This window comes from Oncorhynchus masou, chromosome 29, assembly GCF_036934945.1.
Source record: "Oncorhynchus masou masou isolate Uvic2021 chromosome 29, UVic_Omas_1.1, whole genome shotgun sequence".
NCBI classification, from domain to species: Eukaryota; Metazoa; Chordata; class Actinopteri; order Salmoniformes; family Salmonidae; genus Oncorhynchus; species Oncorhynchus masou.
This window is the reverse complement of record NC_088240.1, coordinates 12,410,949-12,431,905: the sequence shown is the minus strand read 5'-3', so window position 1 is coordinate 12,431,905 and position 20,957 is coordinate 12,410,949. Positions and strand designations below refer to the sequence as shown.

The 20,957-nt window shown below is 41.4% G+C and overlaps 1 protein-coding gene across 1 annotated transcript; it reads right to left on the bottom strand.

Annotated features, from left to right (window-relative positions):
• Positions 1-452: 452 nt before the first annotated feature.
• Positions 453-19,309, bottom strand: zgc:92313 (uncharacterized protein LOC436869 homolog). Its single transcript, XM_064944027.1, has 6 exons — positions 18,912-19,309; positions 17,033-17,145; positions 16,522-16,601; positions 3,094-3,365; positions 1,318-1,478; positions 453-1,235 (listed from the first exon to the last, which is right to left on the bottom strand). The coding sequence occupies exons 1-6, from the start codon at positions 18,958-18,960 to the stop codon at positions 978-980; spliced, it is 933 nt and encodes a 310-aa protein (XP_064800099.1). The 5' UTR covers positions 18,961-19,309; the 3' UTR covers positions 453-977.
• Between the last annotated feature and the right edge of the window lie 1,648 nt (positions 19,310-20,957).

Sequence of the window (20,957 nt, the reverse complement as noted above, 5' to 3'; positions counted from 1 at the left end):
CCCCCTCATTGAAGTTTTCAAAAGAAGGACACAAGGAGCCGAGCTTATCTAATTTAGAAAAGGCCTTGATCAAATCTCGGGGCTCTGAATCTCATTAGTCTTTCCTTGATTCATCACATCCTTCTCATAAGGCATTGGCGGAGAAGTTCTGAGATTTCTCCCCTCGGACCTCCTCTGCCAATGGCCCATGAGAGGATGTGAGGAATCAAGGAAAGACCATAGAGATTCATCCGACTTCAGAAATGCATCCTTCCATCCTCATTACAGATCTTTTACTTGAATGGATAGGTATAATCAAGGTCACTACCCTACCTTCACTCACCATGGAATTACTTCATCCTTCCTTTCCTTGATGTATTTCTATAGCATACAAACAGGGCCCAGGTGACAGGAGGAGAACAAAGACAATGGAGATTCTAGAACGCATGTAAGTGACAGTTCTTATAAATTACTGACATTTGTAATCATTTATTTACATTCATTCAAAATTATAAGAAACTTGAAGCTTGACGTTACATGACATGTTAAAATGTGCTAAAATAGATCGACAAACATGGCTTTACATTTCATTAGTTCTAAATACTCATAATATCACCGTTTTATCGATAACTTGTATATTCAGAATCACTTGAATTTGTTAGGAGTTGCATATACATATCATTAAAACGTAGTATAGTTTGCCACCACAGGTTCGGCCCTTTCCTTTAAAGCAAAATTCCTTTGTAATTTGACACATTTACCTGGTTTTACACGCATCTTGAACCAGAAAGGCGGAATTTCTGCTTATGTGGGAAATAAGTGGTCACTGAGTCAGTTTGGTCAAAAAGTTGTTTTGGCATGTTATTAATATGGTAAATAAAAAATTAAGCAGAATATTACCTAAAACAGTAATCTACTACAGCCAAGTTAAGTGTAAAACCAGGTTCATGGCAAATTACATAGAATGTCCCTTTAAGATCTGGCTCTTTTCGGAAGCCCTATCTTGGCAGCTGGCCCATCAGTAAAGTGGCCAGGGAGCTAGCCAGCACTGTCAGGGAGCTGGCCCAGTTGGGACCGGCCCGGCCGTACAGACTGATCTCTGGTATGTTGCTTTGGATGAAGCTGGAGAAGCTGGACACCTTGGCGTAGACGCCGGGGCTGTTGGCATGGGCACAGCCCAGGCCAAAACTCACCACCCCAGCCTGCACCCAGGTTCCGTTCACCATCTGGCAGACCAGGGGTCCTCCAGAGTCCCCCTGTGGAGAAAGAGGGAGATGGGTAAGAAGTAAGAAAAAGCCCACGTTAGTCTAGTATTACACACAGGTGAGGTGAGCATACCTGACAGGAGTCCTTGCCCCCCTCTTGATAACCGGCACAAATCATGTCAGAACGGATGTCCACTTTCTCCGATGGGTTAAGGTCGTACATCATCTGACAGGAAGACGACGAGATGATTGGCACCTGCACTTGCTGCAGTGTTGCCACTCCACTCAGAGGGACTGAGAGACGGCCAGAGAAGTTGAGGCAGAGTGAGTAGGTAGGTCAAATAAAAGGAGCGAGAATGCCTATGCCAACAACACATTTGGGTTGCGGGTTCACAATTTTACATTTCCTGAGATTTCTGCTGAGCAAGGAGGGGAATTTATTTACACACAATCAAAACTTACGACACCTACTCATTTAAGGGGTTCTCTTTATTTGCACAATTTCCTACATTGTAGAATAATAGTGAACACATCAAAACTATGAAATAACACATACGGAATCATGTAGTAACCAAAAAAAGTGTTAAACAGATAAGAATCTCAAATATAAAATATTTTCAAAGTAGCCACCCTTTGCCTTCGACAGCTTTGCACTCAACCAGCTTCATGATGTACTCACCTGGAATGCATTTCAATTAACAGGTGTGCCTTGTTAAGTTAAGAAATTCCAGACATTAATGTGTTTGAGACAATCAGTTGTGTTATGGCAAGAACAACTCATACGCAAAGAGAAACAACAGTCCAATACTTTAAGACATGGTCAGTCAATGTGAAAACTGGCTCTAATGAGGACCGCCACAGGAAAGGAAGACCCAGAGTTACCTCTGCTGCAGAGAATAAGTTCATTACCTTAACCTCAAATTGCAGCCCAAATAAATGATTGAGTTCAAGTAACAGACCCCTCAACATCAACTGTTCAGAGGAGACTGTGTGAATCAGGCCTTCATCTTCGAATTGCTGCAACGAAACCACTAAAGGACACCACTAAGAAGAGACTTGCTTGGGCCAAAACACACAAGCAATGGACATTAGACCGGTGGAAATCTGTCCAAATTAGAGATTTTTGGTTCCAACCACCATGTCTTTGTGAGACAAAGTGTAGGTGAACGGATGATCTCGGCATGTGTGGTTCCCACTGAAGAATGGTATTTTGCTGTTGACACGGTCACTGATTTATTTAGAATTCAAGGCACACTTAACCAGCATGGCTACCACAGCATTCTGCAGCAATACCATCTGGTTTGCACTTAGTGGGACTATCATTTGTTTTTTAACAGGATAATGATCCAACAGGCTGTGTAAGGGCTATTTGACCAAGGAGTGATGAGTGCTGCATCAGATGACCTCACCTCCAGTCACCCAACCTCAACCCAATTGAGATGGTTTGGAGATAGAACGCTGGGTTAAGGAAAAGCAGCCAACAAGTGCTCAGCATTTGTGGAAATTCCTTCAAGACTGTTGGAAAAGCATTCCAGGTGAAGCTGGTTGAGAGAATGCCAAGAGTGTGCAAAGCTGTCAAGGCAAAGGGTGGCTACTTCAAATAACATATTGATTTGTTTAACACTTTTGGTTACTACATGATTCCATGGTTGTTACTTCCTAGTGTTGAGGTCTTCACTATTATTCTACAATGTAGAAAAGTGTAAAGCTAAAAACCCTTGAATGAGTAGCTGTGAGTCAGTCAGTCACCGTGACAGGCTTAGACTACTGCATATGGAACATACTGACAGACAGTCCTCCCATGAGTGAGAGTTGACCAGTGTGACAGTCCACTGAGTCAGAGGTTGAGGCTCCTTTTAGTGGAAGTTAAATTTTGCCGCTATATACGTAATGCCTTATTCTCTCTTACCCCCGTCGCGGATGTTTCCCCAGCCTGTGATGTAGCAGGGAAGGTCCCCGGGGAACAGTGTCCCGGCGTCAGGAAGACAAACAGGATGGACATACGCCGACCAGACGATGGGACTCCGCAGCAACACCAAGGCCATGTCCTGTCCCAAACTTGGGTCCGAGTAGCCGGATGGGATCACGACGCGCTCCACGAAGTACGATATCTCATTAGGGTTCCAGCTGTTGAGCCGGTGACGGCCAACATAGAGGGTATAGCCCGACACGTCGAACTGACTGGGAGAGGAGAGAGTTGCAACACCTTACAGCTAACAACTGAAATGCATCTTCACCCCCCCAATATTGCAAAACACAGCTTAGCCTTTTGTTAATCCACCTGTCGACTCAGATTTTGAAATGATGCTTTACAGCGAAAGCAATCCAAGCGTTTGTGTAAGTTTATCGATAGCATAGCATAACATTATGTACACTAAGCATTAAGTAGCTAGGTCATGAAAATCAGAAAAGCAATCAAATTAACCATTTATCTTTGATGATCGTCGGATGTTCACCCACACAAAAATGTTCCTTTTGTTCCATAAAGATTTTTATACCCAAAATACATATATCAACCGAGTGTGTAGCTTTTTCAATAACAGCGGGAGAAACAATGGCCGCTTTACTCAGTTGTGCAAAACTCAGAGCCCCCACCTATCCACTCACGCAATATGATCCTTCACGCTAATTTTTCTAAATAAAAGCCTGAAACTATGTCTGAAGACTTGACACCTTAGGGAAGCCATAGAAAAAGGACTCTGGTTGATATCTCTTTAAATGGAGGATAGGCATGCATAGGAGCAGAGAGGTTTCAAAATAAGAGGCACTTCCTGATTGGATTTGTCAGGCAATATCAGTTCTGTTATACACAGACAATATTTTTACAGTTTTGAAAACTTGTGTTTTCTATCCTAATATGACAATTATATGCATATTCTAGTTTCTGAGGCTGAGAAATAGGCAGTTTCAAATGGGTACGTTTTTTAGCCAAAAACTAAAATACTGCCCCCTACACGCAAAAGGTTAACTAGGCAAGTCAGTTAACACATTCTTATCATCAATGACGGCCTAGGAAAGGTGGGTTAACTGCCTTGTTCAGGGGCAGAACAGATTTTCACCTTGTCAGCTCGGGGATTCAATCTTGCAACCTTACAGTTAACTCGTCCAACGCAATAACAACCTGCCTCGCTCGTTGCACTCCACAAGGAGACTGCCTGTCACCTTGGCTTACTGCATTTGCGTAAGTTGCTAGCTAGCATTAAACTTATCTTATATAAAACAATCAATCATAATCACTAGTTAACTACACATGGTTGATGATATTACTAGATATTATCTAGCGTGTCCTGCGTGACATAATCTGACTGATCATACAAGTATCTAGTTCATTCATTCAAACAGCACTTTCAGGCGCTTTGACAGCAGCCCTTCACTGTGCGTCATGCTTTGTGCTGTTTATGACTTCAAGCTTATCAACTCCCGAGATGAGGCTGGTGTTACCGAAGTGAAATGGCTAGCTAGTTAGCGCACGCTAATAGCGTTTAAAACGTCACTCGCTCTGAGCCTTCTAGTAGTTGTTCCCCTTGCTCTGCATGGGTAACGCTGCTTCGATGATGGCCGTTGTCGTTGTGTTGCTGGTGCGAGCCCAGGGAGGAGATGGACAGAACTATACTGTTACACTGGCAATACTAAAGTGCTTATAAAGAACATCCAATAGTCAAAGGTTAATGAAATACAAATGGTATAGAGAGAAATAGTCCTATAATCCCTATAATATCTACAACCTAAAACTTCTTACCTGGGAATATTGAAGACTCATGTTAAAAGGAAGCCCCAGCTTTCATATGTTCTCACGTTCTGAGCAAGGAACTGAAACGTTAGCACATATTGCACTTTTACTTTCAACACTTTGTTTTTGCATTTAAACCAAATTGAACATGTTTCATTATTTACTTGAGGCTAAATTGATTTCATTGATGTATTATATTAAGTTAAAAGTGTTCATTCAGTATTGTTGTAATTGTCATTATTACAATTTGTTTTCAAATATATCAAAAAAATAAAGGGAACACTTAAACAATGTAACTCCAAGTCAATCACACTGTGAAATCAAACTGTCCACTTAGGGGAAAAAACACTGACAAATTCCACATGCTGTTGTGCAAATGGAATAGACAACAGGTGGAAATTATAGGCAATTAGCAAGACACCCCCAATAAAGGAGTGGTTCTATAGGGCGTGACCACAGACCACTTAGTTCCTATGCTTCCTGGCTGATGTTTTGGTCACTTGAATGCTGGCGGTGCTTTCACTCAAGTGGTAGCATGAGACGGAGTCTCCAACCCACACAAGTGGCTCAGGTAGTGCAGCTCATCCAGGATGGAACATCAATGCGAGCTGAGGCAAGGAGGTTTGCTGTGTCTGTCAACGTAGTGTCTAGAGCATGGAGGCACTACCAGGAGACAGGCCAGTACATCAGGAGACGTGGAGGAGGCAGTAGGAGGGCAACAACCCAGCAGCAGGAACGCTACCTCCGCCTTTGTGCAAGGAAGAGCAGGAGGAGCACTGCCAGAGCCCTGCAAAATGACCTCCAGCAGGCCACAAATGTGCATGTGTCTGCTCAAACGGTCAGAAACAGACTCCATGAGGGTGGTATGAGGGCCCGACGTCCACAGGTGGGGGTTGTGCTTACAGCCTAACACCGTGCAGGACGTTTGGCATTTGCCAGAGAACACCAAGATTGGCAAATTCGCCACTGGCGCCCTGTGCTCTTCACAGATGAAAGCAGGTTCACACTGAGCACATGTGACAGAGTCTGGAGATGCCGTGGAGAACGTTCTACTGCCTGCAACATCCTCCAGCATGACCGGTTTGGCGGTGGGTCAGTCATGGTGTGGGGTTGCATTTCTTTGGGGGGGCCGCACAGCCCTCCATGTGCTCGCCAGAGGTAGCCTGACTGCCATTAGGTACCGAGATGAGATCCTCAGACCCCTTGTGAGACCATATGCTGGTGCGGTTGGCCCTGGGTTCCTCCTAATGCAAGACAATGCTAGACCTCATGTGGCTGGAGTGTGTCAGCAGTTCCTGCAAGAGGAAGGCATTGATGCTATGGACTGGCCCGCCCGTTCCCCAGAGCTGAATCCAATTGAGCACATCTGGGACATCATGTCTCGCTCCATCCACCAACGCCACGCTGCACCACAGACTGTCCAGGAGTTGGCGGATGCTTATGTCCAGGTCTGGGAGGAGATCCCTCAGGAGACCATCCGCCACCTCATCAGGAGCATGCCCAGGCGTTGTAGGGAGTTCATACAAGCACGTGGAGGCCACACACACTACTGAGCCTCATTTTGACTTGTTTTAAGGACATTACATCAAAGTTGGATCAGCCTGTAGTGTGGTTTTCCACTTTAATTTTGAGTGTCACTCCAAATCCAGACCTCCATGGGTTGATAAAATTGATTTCCATTGATAATTGTGTGATTGTGTTAAGCACATTCAACTATGTAAAGAAAAAAGTATTTAATAAGAACATTTCATTCATTCAGATCTAGGATGTGTTATTTTAGTGTTCCCTTTATTTTTTTGAGCAGTGTATGTATATATAGTTGTAATTGACACATACGTATATATATATTTTTTTGAATCAAATCGGCCGATTGATCGGTATCGGCTTTTTTGGTCCTCCAATAAAATCGGTATCGGCGTTGAAAAATCATAATCGGTTGACCTCGTGGAGAGTATATACCCACTTATTTTTCAGTGGGCATTGCATATAATCACTTCATAATCCCCAATGACACGTATCAGTGTTGTGGAGGTATACAACATAACTAATTAAGGGCTTTTGGAACAGATTGGAATATTTAGCGTAAAACTTTTATATAAACTCTCTTCACATTTTAAGCGTGGCAATGTACACAGCAGTACTTCCTAAATGCAATTTGCAGGAACAGTTGTAAATAGCTAACTGCACATGCAAGCAGGACAGAGATGGAAATAACAGTTTGAAAGAGGGGGGGGTTTAAAAATGCATCAACTATCATGGTTAGCTAATATTAGGATAATGCCTTCGGCAGCTAGACAAAGAAAGAAACAGCATATGCATTCTCCTGTTCTTTGGTTAAGTCTTTAAAAAAAAATTACCTCCACGTTTCTATGGTGAGATTTTGTATATAGGCTGCTTTGAAGCTAGGTAAGACTTGCCTCATAATATGAAGGGAAACGTCCAGGTTACAAACAATTAAGTTACAGGAAAAATAGTGATGCTAATAAAAATAAATATAAAAAAATGTTTTAAATTTAAAAAAAAATTAAAAAAAATAAAAATTCGGTCTGTCTTCTGGTAGATAGGTTTTTGGGAGAACCTTTCCATTAAAAGTGGTAACGAGATACAAAAGTAGTCTATGCCCACCTATCAGAATGAAATCATTATTATTTGCGTCAATCCAGAGGCCATTTATTTTGCTCATGTGCGACATTAACACCACTAAATCAACACTTGAATTTTAAAAAAGGGTATAACTACACCAAGATTTTTCAAAAGTAGTCTCCTTATGTGGCTTAAGCATTGTTATGGACGTAGAAAACAATGTCTGTGTAAAAGAAATATGAAACTTGAATTTGACTCACTTTCAATAGTAAGCCTACTGCACAGTACAGCTTTGGTTGGCCTGACTGAAAGACAAATATGGGATTTATAATCTTAGGTCATTAACAGCGTATTCAGAAAGGATTCAGACTGCTTCCCCTTTTCCACGTTACAGCCTTATTCTAAAATGGATTAAAATGTTTATTTTTTTTACTCACAATAACATAATGACAAAGTGAACGCAGGTATTTAGAAATGTTAGCAAATGTATATATAATTTTTTTTTTTTTTTTTAAATAGTTATTTACAAAAGTATTCGGACCCTTTGCTATGATTCTCGAAATGCCATGGTTACTGAGAGCTCCTCTGTGGAGATGGGAGAACCTCTTAGAGTGGCCAGACAGAAGCCACTCGCTAAAAGGCACCCGACAGCATTGAACTCTTTGGCCTGAATGCCAAGTGTCACATCTGGAAGAAACCTGCCTCCATCCCTACGATGAAGCATGAATCATGCTGTGGGGATGTTTTTCAGCGGGAGAGACTTGTCCGGATCGAGGGGGAAAAAATGAACGGCGCAAAGTACAGCGAGATCATTGGAGAAAACCTGCTCCAGACACTCGGGACCTCAGACTGGGGCAAAGGTTCACCTTCCAACAGGACAACGACCCTAAGCACACAGCCAAGACAACGCAGGAGTGGCTTCGTGACAAGTCTCTGAATGTCCTTTAGTGGCCCAGCCGGAGCCCGGACTTGAGACCAAACAAACACCTCTGGAGAGACCTGAAAATAGCTGTGCAGCAACACTTCACATCCAACCTGACAGATCTTGAGAAGCTTTTAGCGTAATACATAAGACTTGAGGCTGTAGTCACTGCCAAAAGATGCTTCAAAGTACTGAGTAAATGGCCTGAATAATCATGTAAATGTGATATCAGTTAATTTGCAAACATTTCTAAAAAGCAGTTTTAACTTTGTACATTTAAAAAAAATATGTCGTCAGAAGTTTACAAACCGCTTAGACAAATACATTTTAACTATGTTTCACAATTCCTGACATGCAATCCTAGTAAAAATTCCCTGTCTTAGGTCAATTTGGATCACCACTATTTTAAGAATGTGAAATGTCAGAATAATAGAGTGATTTATTTATTTCATCACATTCCCAGTTGGTCAGAAGTTGACACACTCAAATAGTATTTGGTAGCATTGCCTTTGAATTGTTTAACTTGGGACATACATTTCAGGTAGCCTTCCACAAGCTTCCCACAATATGTTGGGTGAATTTTGGCCCATTCCTCCTGACAGAGCTGGCGTAACAGTCAGGTTTGTTGGTCTCCTTGCGCACACATGCTTTTTCAGTTCTGCCCACAAATTTATGAGATTGAGGTCAGGGCTTTGTGATGGCCACTCCAATACCTTGACTTTGTTGTCTTTAAGCTATTTTGCCACAACTTTGGAAGTATGCTTGGGGACATTGTCCATTTGGAAGACCCATTTGCAACCAAGCTTGAACTTCCTGACTGATGTCTTGAGATGTTGCTTCAATATATCCCCAATTTTCCTCCTTCATGATGCCATTTATTTTATGAAGTGCACCAGTCCCTCCTGCAGCAAAGCACCCCCACAACATGATGCTGCCCCCCACGTGCTTCTTGGTTGGGATGGTGTTCTTCAGCTTGCAAGTCTCCCCCTTTTTCCTCCAAAAATAGTCATTATTGCCAAAGAGTTATATTTTTGTTTCATCAGACCAGAGGACATTACTCCAAAAAGTACGATCTTTGTCCCCATGCGCAGTTGCAAACCGTAGTCTGGCTTTTATATGGCGGTTTTAGAGCAGTGGCTTACTCCTTGGTGAGCGGCCTTTCAGGTTATGTCGATATAGGACTTGTTTTACTGTGGACATAAATACTTTGTACCCGTTTCCTCCAGCAGCTTCACAAGGTCCTTTGCTCTTCTGGGATTGATTTGCACTTTTCGCATCAAAGTACGTTCATCTCTAGGAGACAGAACGCGTCTCCTTCCTGAGCGGTATGATGGTTGCGTGGTCCCATGGTGTTTATACATGCATAATATTGTTTGTTCAGATAAATGTGGTACCTTCAGGCGTTTGGAAATTGCTTCCAAGGATGAACGAAACATGGAGGTCTATACATTTTTTTCTGATGTCTTGGCTGATTTCTTTTGATTTTCCCATGATGTCAAGCAAAGAGGTACTGAATTTGAAGGTAGGCCTTTGAAATACATCCACAGGTACACCTCCAATAGGCTAATTGACAATTTCAGTCAGAAGCCATGACATTTTCTAAGCTGTTTAAAAAAGGCACAGTCAACTTAGTGTATGTAAACTTCTGAAGCAATAATCTGTCTGCAAACTATTGTTGGAAAACTTGTGTCATGCAAAGTAGATGTCCTAACCGACTTGCCAAAACTATTGGTTTGTTAACAAGAAATTTGTTGAGTGGTTGAAAAACAAAGTTAATGACTCCACCCTAAGTGTATGTAAACTTCCGACAAAATTTAACCTTTAACTAGTCAAGTCAGTTAAGAACAAAATCTTAATAAAAATGGCCTACATTATGGGGCATTGTGTGTAGATGGGGGGGGGAGCATTTAATCCATTTTAGAATAAGGCTGTAATCTAACTAAATGTGGAAAAAGAGAAGGGGTCTGAATACTATCTGAAAGCACTGTGTCACTGTTTCTCATAGGAATTCACACAGGGAGCCTTTCATTCACCAGGCGGGCAGTTTGGAAAAATGTTTTCAAAATTTGAGTCTACCCACGTCTCCAGCACTGGGTACAGCCAACTAGTCAAAAAGAATACCCCAATATGCTTAACTGTATAGATTTTTCTTCCCCATCACTAGCAGTGAGTAATGTTCCCTTTAAGCTACACACGGGCGCAGCTCCCTGGGATAGCCGAGCAGAAGAAATATCCACCCGCGCAGAGAAGCACGAGATTTAAACTTTAACTTCCTAGAGTTTTCCCACCTTAGTTAACACCGTCAATATTTCCCTTTACTGTGGGACTTTGTGATCAAATCAACACAATTAGCCACTTTCAAAGCAACATACCGAAAAACATTATGCAAGAGATTTTATTGTAGGCAGGACACATTGGAGTAGGGTTCTATTGCATTGACAGGCACGACTCAGACGCCTACTCTACACAGACCGGTACGCTGTAACCAATCAGAGCTGCAGTAGACCTGTATGCAAATAGACCATCGCCATATGGATCTGTGCCGTTCACTGATCTGGACTGTGTTTACAGCATGAGCGGTTGTGAGTAGATGCGCTTGTTTTGAGATCAAAGCGAGAGCTGCATGTAGCCACTTGTGCACATTTGTTCATATAATTTGTTAGTTGTTCGCCCAGTTATAGATCAATGGGGGAGTGGTTACTTCCTACAAGAGCAGAAAACATGTACATTTCTAGACATCTTTGAAAAGTGAGTCAGGTAAAGAGGCAGTGTTGTATTTTAAAACAGGCTTGAAAAAGCTAAATAGCCAATAGGCATAATATCTGATTCTCTGTAATAATGGTATGAGAAAAATATATTTTATTTTGTGAAGTGGGTTCTTGCATCAAACATTCAGTTATTTCCCTGTCTGAAGGACAAGTGGATAAACAGGTTAATATCATGCCCTGCATGTTTTTTTCATAAGTCTCATGAAATGTACATTGAACACCACACGTTGGCTGCTACTGTAGGCTGACTGATAGAACAGCTATTTCTGTTTAAGAATGTTATGGGATGTATTTTCTCCATTGTTTATGACGGTAGGCCACTGTTATGCCTACATTATGATCACATAGCCACAGCCTACTTGACCACTGTCAAACTAACTTAAAGTAGGTACAGCCTCAGTTCACAGTAAACACACTGAAAGTTGCACAGAATTTTCACAACTTTCAAGTCCACACTACTCAGCAGACCTGCAATTTGCTCAGTGCCCCCCCCCCCCCCCGCTGCCTATTAAATATCCTGTGGTCTTGTCACTTCACCCCTGCCTTTATGTGCATAGTTGACTACCTCAGCTCGTACCCCTGCACATCGACTGGGTACTGGTACTCCCTGTATATGGCCTTGGTATTGTCACTCGTTATTCACTGTATTTATTCCTTGTGTCACTAGTCTAAAAAAAAATATTGAATTCTGCATTGTTTGAAAATGACCCTTAAGCATTTTCACTGTTAGTCTACACGTGATGGTTTATGAAGCTTGTGACAAATACAATTTGATTTGACCTTTCCCTTCGCTTTTGGACTTCAATGCACAACAGCTGTGTGACCAGGCGCAAAAACCTCCAAGCCAGACCTTCATACCATAACCGCTACAAAGCCTACATCGTTGTCACCATATCAACAATATAGTCAAACGCCGCGTTTTTAAATCCACAATCCAATCAAGGTGTAAAATCACAGTACAGTGTGGCCTAAAACAAGCAGTTACACCGACAGGCCCCAGTGGCAATACATTTATTAAACCGAATGCTTACCTTGACTTGAAAAAGTTGCAGTGTTGGCTAGCCTTAGCATGCTAGCTAACAAATAGCATTCCTCGCCGAGTCAGGTTGCTGAAGAAGCCAAACCAGTTGCATTAGCTAAGTGAAAGGTAAACTAAGAAAAATATATACAATGAAATTTTGCTCTGCTGCTTCTCCTTAAACTAAGAAATTCCTTTGTTCAACTATCAGGGTTCTACACTAACTTTTTCCACAGGTGGAACCAACTTCAAGTGGTGGCACCAACAGATGACTTGGTCGCATCAATCTATAACATAATTTGTTTTATCATTGATAATGACTTGGCCCCAGTCCCATAATGTGCCTGCATGCCATACAGAACCAGGTAAATAATGACTAGCCATCTTTTGAATTAGCACGCCCTTATGTTCTTACATAGATTTACTGTAATGAAAAAAAGAGACTTGCCAAATGTATTCATTGCAGATTTCAAAGTGCCCCGTGTTATTTTCTGCGCAATCCTCTAGAAGGTAGAATTTGAAAGGAAAAAAATATACTTGATACCAAAATTATACCACTTTTTTTAATGTGTGGAGTTTCACTCAAATTAAAAAAATTATTATATATTTTTTTAAATGTAATAGAACAACAAATGTTCTAAGTCCACAACAATGCTTAAACCACATTGAGGGACCATTTGAGGTCTGGGGAAGAAAAAATAAATCATAGAAATGTAAACTTTCGTATAATCACCTTTTAATTCCGGTGTGCACCAGCTTTACAGGTGTGGCTGGCAACAGTATGTCACTAGCACACTAGTGATGGAGTTGTCAAAACTAAAAATGTCCACTGGATTGAAGCATAATCATCCTACCAGGGAGGCATAAGCAACTTTGTAGTTACCTTCATCTACCCGATAACAGTTACACAATGAGATCGACACACTGACAAAACATTAACACCCCACTGTTTCCATGACAGACTGACCAGGTGAAAGCTATGATCCCTTATTGATGTCACTTGTTAAATCCACTTCAAAAATCAGTGTTGATGAAGGGGAGGAGACAGGTTAAAGAAGGATTTTTAATCCTCGTGACAACAGACATGGATTATGTATGTGTGCCATTCAGTGTATGAATGAGCAAGACAAAAGATTTAAGTGCCTTAGACCGGGGTGTGGTAGTAGATTCCAGGCGCACCGGTTTGTGTCAAGAACTGCAATGCTGCTGGTTTTTAACCCTCCGTTTCCTGTGTGTTAATACACACAAATTGAGGCTGTTCTGGGGACAAAAAAGGCAGGGGTGCATCCTGTTTCCATTGATTATCCTTGAGATGTTTCTAAAACTTGGAGTCTACCTGTGGTAAATTCAATTGACTGAACATGATTTGGGAAGGCTATTTTAGGCCACAAAGTTGACAGCAAAAACCAAGCCATGAGGTCAACGGAATTGTCCGTAGAGTTCCGAGACAGGATTGTGTCCAAGCACAGATCTTGGGAAGGGTACCAAAATATTTATGCAGCATTGAAGGTCCAAGAACACAATGACCTTAATCATTCTTAAAATGGAAGAAGTTTGGAACCAACCAAGACGCTTCTTCGAGCTGGCTGCCCGGCCAAACTGAGCAATCGAGGGAGAAGGGCCTTGGTCAGCGAGGTGACCAAGAACCCAATGGTCACTGACAGAGCTCCTCTGTGGAGATGGGAGAATCTTCCAGAAGGACAACCATCTCTGTAGCGCTCCACCAATCAGGCATTTATGGTGGAGTGGCCAGACTGAAGCCATCCAACCTGACAGCTTGAAAGGACCTGCAGAGATGAACGGGAGAAACTCCCCAAATACAGGTGTGCCAAGCTTGTGGTGTCATACCAAGAAGACTTGATGCTGTAATTGCTGCCAAAGATGCTTCAAGAAAGTCCCGAGTAAAGGGTCTGAATACTTATGTAAATGTGATCAGCTATTTTTGAATTAATTTGCAAACATTACTAAACCTGTTTCTGGTGTCGATTGAAGTAATAAAACAATTTAATCAATTTCAGAATAAGGCCGTAACATAACGAAATGTGGATAAAGTCAAGGGGGTCTGAATACACTTTATACAGTGCATTCGGAAAGTTTGTGGACTCCCCTTCAAATTAGTGGATTCGGCCATTTCAGCCACACCCCTTGCTGACAGGTGTATTAAAATAAAATAAAAAAATCAGGCACACAGCCATGTAATCTCCATAGACAAACATTGGTAGCAGAATGGCCTTACTGAAGAGCTCAGTGACTTTCAATGCAGCACCGTCATAGGATGCCACCTTTCCAACAAGTCAGTGAATCAAATTTCTGCTCGAGCTGCACGGTCAACTTTAAGTGCTGTTATTGTGAAGTGGAAACGTCTAGGAGCAACCATAGCTCAGCCGCGAAGTGGTAGGCCATACAAGCTCACAGAATGGGACCGCCAAGTGTTGAAGCGCGTAACGCTTTCAAATCGCCTGTCATTGGTTGCAACAGTCACTAGAATTCCAAACTGCCTCTGGAAGTAACGTCAGCACAAGCACAGTTTGTTGGGTGCTTCATGAAATGGGTTTCCTGACAATGATATCTGGCACACAAGCCGAAGATCATCATGCGCAATGCCAAGCGTCAGCTGGAGCAGTGTTAAACTCACTGCCATTGGAGCAGTGTTAAACTCACTGCCATTGGAGCAGTGGAAACGCATTATTTGGCATGATGAATCATGCTTCACTATCTGGCAGTCCGACGGACAAATCTGGGTTTGGAGGATGCCAGGAAAACGCTACATTCCCGAATGCATAGTTTGGTGAAGGAGGAAATAATGGTTTGGGTTAGGCCCCTTAGTTCCGGTGAAGGGAAATCTTAGCGCAACCGCATACAATGACATCCTAGACAATTCTGTGCTTCCAACATTGTGGGAACAGTTTGCGGAAGGCCCTTTCCTGTTTCAGCATGACAGTGCCCCCGTGCACAAAATGAGGTCCATACAGAAATGGTTTGTCGAGATCGTTGTGGAAGAATTTCACTGGCCTGCAGAGCCCTGAACTCAACTCCATCGAACACCTTTGGGATGAATTGAAACGCCGACTGCGAGCCAGGCATAATCGCCCAACCTCACGAGTGCTCGTGGCTAAATGAAAGCAAGTACCCGCAGCAATATTCCAACATCTAGTGGAAAGCCTTCTCAGAAGAGTGGAGGCTGTTAAAGTAACAGGGGGGGGGGGGGGGACCAACTCCCTATTAATTCCCATGATTTTGTAATGCGAAGTTCGACGAGCAGGTGTCCACATACTTTGTCATGTAGTGTGTCTGAAACATGTATTTTTATTTAACTAGGCAAGTCAGTTAAGAACAAATTCTTAATTACAATGACTGCTTATTATAAATAAATACATTTAAATATTTATGACGAAACACAGACAAGAATAATGTTGGCATTGCCTGACTAAATAGAGAGCAAGCTAGTCAGTCTTGCCATTTGAGATTTGAGAGTTATTGTATCATGTTTTAAAATGAGAAAGCAACCAAAAACAGGTTCCCCTTCTAATGGAACACTTTGTATTGAAAACCAATTTGAAACCAACATTCAATTTTGTCTTGCTCACAACCGCACATGATTTCACCGAAACAAGAGCATCAGACTAGCCCAACACCCTTCAATGTTTAAAGTAGGCTATTCCATGACAGTTGAATTTGCGATGAGCCATACAGTTAAGACAACTTTTTAAATACCTGGTTTGCATACCTATTGCCATAGCATTTACAGGTAGATATAATTTGAAACAGCTTTCCTACCACTGTCGGTCTCCATGCAACAACCAGCAATTTAAAGCTGCGCACTCGATGCCCGAAAGATTATCGAGGTTATACGTGTGCGACAATTAAATCGACATAAAAGATGGATTCCCAAAGTTGTTTATATTATTTTTTTAATCAATTATGTAGCCGAGATTAAAAAAAGCATTATAATATTTTTGTTCACTTACCCTAGCGGCCATCTTAGGGGGGTGATAAACTGGCCCAGAGCGTTTTCAAAAACTCCCTGGTATGTCGAGCCCTAACACAAACAGACAGGGGTATTTCCCGTGCCACCGTCGCCTCTTCCCGAAAGTTGGTATATTTTTGGTCAATTGCACATTACTGTTTGAGGCTACTGTAGACGATTGCAAAACGGTGTTTTAATCCGTTATTTGGTTACATGTGAATATATTTAGTATAGTTCTATCTAATAAAGGATAGCTTTTTTAATGTTAAACTTTTGTTTTCATGTAATTCACTGAGTAGGGTGGTCCTCCCCTTCCTCCTCTGAGGAGCCTCCACTGGTAGACGCTTACTTTGGGAAGCAGTGGGCAGCAGACAGCACCCAGTCCTTAGTGATGATGGTACCTCCACAGATATGGCCATCCTTCGCTGTCTAAAGACCAAGAGGGGGAAAGAGGTCGAGGGGGAAAGAGGTCGAGGGGGAAAGAGGTCGAGGGGGAAAGAGGTCGAGGGGGAAAGAGGTCGAGGGGGAAAGAGGTCGAGGGGGAAAGAGGTCGAGGGGGAAAGAGGTCGAGGGGGAAAGAGGTCGAGGGGGAAAGAGGTCGAGGGGGAAAAGAGGTCGAGGGGGAAAGAGGTCGAGGGGGAAAAGAGGTCGAGGGGGAAAGAGGTCGAGGGGGAAAGAGGTCGAGGGGGAAAGAGGTCGAGGGGGAAAGAGGTCGAGGGGGAAAGAGGTTGAGGTGAATCAAAACAGGTCTTATTCCCCTCTCAGCAGGTCAGCATGATGACCAACACACACACTAAAACCAGACAAACAAGTCTTCATGCATTTTGTTCATTCCACATCTTGACTCAGCGCTGAACTACCTGAATATCCACTTGCCACGGCCATGCCCCCATTGATGCATCTACTCCTCCCACAATCCTTTTTCCCATGGGTGGTTGACCACACTCTTCCTGAGCATGACAAACCATGACACCTGAGAACAGTAGGCAAAATGGGAATTAGACCAGTCGTGTAGAAAGTACGCAATTGTCATACTTGAGAAGGTAAAGACACCTTAATAGAAAATGACTCAAGTAAAAGTCACCTAGTAAAATACTACTTGAGTAAACATCAAAGTAACTTTTAAAATATCAAAAGTATAAGTATAAATCATTTCAAATTCCTTATGTTAAGCAAACCAGATGGCACCATTTTTGTTTTACAGATAGCCAGAGGCACACTCATACATCATTTACAAATGAAGAATTTGTCTTTGGTGATTCTGCTAGATCAGAGGCAGTAGGGATGACCAGGGATGTTCGCTTGATAACTGTGTGACTAACCATTTTAGGTGTTAGGGAAAGTGTATGAAGTAAAAAAGTACCGTATTTTCTTTAGGAATGTAGTTTAGTAAATGTTGTCAAACAAATAGTAAAGTCAAATTCAGATACTCAAAACAATTACTTATGTAGTACTTTAAAGTATACCATTACCAAACAAATATTGTAGTTTTGAAACTGCAGTCGACTGTGGCATTTTGGACCCAGTATTTGCAGCATATTGCAGTTAACCTGCACTCTGCCATATTTGTTGTAAGAGTTTTTACTTAAGTACTTTACACCACTTAGCAGGACAAGAAAATGGTCTAATTCACACACTTATCAAGTGAACATCCCTGGTCATCCCTACTGCCTCTGATCTGGCAGAATCACAAATTCTTCATTTGTAAATTATGTATGAGTGTGCCTCTGGCTATCTGCAAATTACAAAAAACAAGAAAAAAATTGCCTTTTGGTTTTTTTAATATAAGGAATTGGAAATGTACACTTTTGATACTTAAGTATATTTAAGCTGCTCTTTTGCACACCAGTATCTCTACGTGCACATGACCATCTGATCATTTATCACTCAAGTGTTAATCTGCTAAATTGTAATTATTCACCTACCTCATGCCTTTTGCACACAATGTATAGACTTTGTTTAAAAAAAAATTTTTAAATTCTGTGTTATTGACTTGTTTATTGTTTACTCCATGTGTAACTGTGTTTTTGTCTGTTCACACTGCTATGCTTTTTCTTGGCCGTGTCGCAGTTGTAAATGAGAACTTGTTCTCAACTAGCCCACCTGGTTAAATAAAGGTGAAATAAAAAAATACAATAAAAATCAGCAATTACATGTACTTTTGATACTTAGGTAAATGTAAAACCAAATACGTTTACTCAATTAGTATTTTACTGGGTGAATGTCACTTGTCATATTCTGTTAAGGTATTTTTTACTCTGACTCAAGTATGACAGTTGGGTACTTTTTCCACCACTGCCTTTACATTGATACATATGCCTACGTGAGTACGCTGTCGATTAGGGCTGGCCTAGGCCCAAAGTGCATATGCTAAATTTGATCAAATAACCACAAACAGAATCGTCATTCTGTTACCAAACTTAGTATCTGCACTGTTCTTCAAGTAGATGTTTTCGTGAAATTCTTAGTGGAAATTGTTAAAAATATTCATTGTGCACAGTTGCACGGTTCGTTTAACTTTGCAATCGAAGTGTTAGACACATTTAAAGTAAAAAACGTCAGCGTCACTCCTGCCGTGGAAATGCCCGTAGGCAATGTTGCCGGAGTAGCCAAAACAAAGGTACCCAAATACAGGTCGATATTTCCCTTGCAACCCGCAAATGAGTCGATTGAAATTACACACAACTGACCTACTTCACTGACATGACCAGGTTATAGCATAAAGACATGAAAACTCACCTGTGAAACACCAAAGAAGTCTAACGTAAAAGTCTGAATTCGGTATCATTTTCGAGGGACACGCAAATTTCAGGTAGCCCCAAATTTTCCCCCCAAAACGGTAGTATTCTTCAGAAGTCTTGTGTTCTAAATCAAATCGTCCGTACAGCAGCTAATTTTCACGGAAATCCACTTTCCACAATAGCGGTGTTGAAATTCTTCGTGTGAATGGTTAAAAAAACGTATCAAAATGTATTCCTTGCGAAAACAAAAAAAGAACAATACGGTTACTGACAACCTCTTGGTTTATGCCTATATTTAATACAAGGTTAGGAGAACCAGACCTGTGGACCACGTTCGTCAGAAAACCTCAAACGCTGGGACAGGCATTTGATTGTCCCATTCGTTTATCACGTGAGCAAAGCACCTGTGATCCTACAGGGGAAGGTGTGGCAGGGGGTGTATTCCTTAAGCCTATTCTGTTGCAAAAATGTTTGCAATAGAAATCGTTTATTCCAAACGGAAAACGTTTTGCAACACGAGAAAACAAGAGTTTGTTTTGGACAAATTCAGGTAGGTCTCCTGTATTCTGACCCCGAGTTGGCTCTAAAGGATATCCTGTATTCTGACCCCGAGTTGGCTCTAGAAAATGTATCCTCAATATTATTCCTCTGGCAGATAAACACACCCATTTTAAACAATTCAGAGTCAAAGATAGTTCAGAAGAAAACCAAGGGTTTGATCTATCTGAGCTCATTCAGATGAGGTAGCTCATCATTAACTAGCTCATCAATATGATTTGTAAAAGACAGCTTTTCATCTATCCAGGTGCCCAGATATTTGTAAGGAGGGACATGATCAATATTGACACCATCCAAAGTACATATGCTTAAATCATCAGAGTTATTTTTATGCGCTCTAGAGAACAACTTATACTTAGTTTTACCTTTATTCAATACTAATTCCAGGTCAAGAAAGTTTTTCTGTTGTACAATGAAGGCAGGCTGTAGTTCAGATAGAGCCTGGTCAACCGTGGGACAATAGCATACACAACAGTATCATCAGCATACAAGTGCAGGTTGCAGTTTTGTTTTTTTACAGACAAGTCAATATTGTTTATGTAAACAGTAAAAAGTACAGGACCCAGAATGGATGCCTACAGGACACATATCTTAAAAACTAGTTAAGGATTAGCCCCTTTTTTTTCAATTTCCGCATAAAATTACATACCCAAATCTAACTGCCTGTAGCTCAGGCCCTGAAGCAAGGATATGCATATTATTGGTGCCATTTGAAAGGAAATACTTAGAAGTTTATGTAAATGTAAACTGAATGTAGTAGAATATAACAGAATAGATCCGGTAAAAGATAATACGAAGAAAAAAACAACCGTTCATTTTTCTTTTGTACCATCATCTTTGAAATGCAAAAGAAAAGCCATAATGTATTATTCCAGTCCAGGTGCAATTTAGATTTTGGCCACTAGTTGGCATCTGTGTATGTGCAAAGTTTTCAGCTGATCCAATGAACCATTGCATTTCTGTTCAACATTTTGTATCAAGACTGCCCAAATGTGCCTAATTTGTTAATTAATAACTTTTCATGTTCAAAATTGTGCACTCTCCTCAAACTATAGCATGTCATTCTTTCACTGTAATAGCTACTGTAAATTGGACAGTGCAGTTAGATTAACAATAATTTAAGCTTTGTGAATATCAGATATGTCTATGTCCTGGGAAATGTTCTTGTTACTTACAACCTCATGCTAATCGCATTAGCCTACATTAGCTCAACTGTCCCGTGGAAGGGACAGTGGTCCCGAAGAAGATTTATGTTAAGAAGCTGAGAATAAAAATGGGCATGTTTTTCTAGAAATACATCCTGTCTCATGCTACATAGTAGAAGCAGATTATTCAGTCGACGTTCCTATCGGTCCTAGACGATGGCGACATCAGCTATATGAACACAGCTGCCACTTCCCTAAAGCCATTAGATGCAGTTAATCATAGTGCACTGCGCTTTATTACGGGCAACAATTTGAATACTAATCACTGCATTCTCTACCAG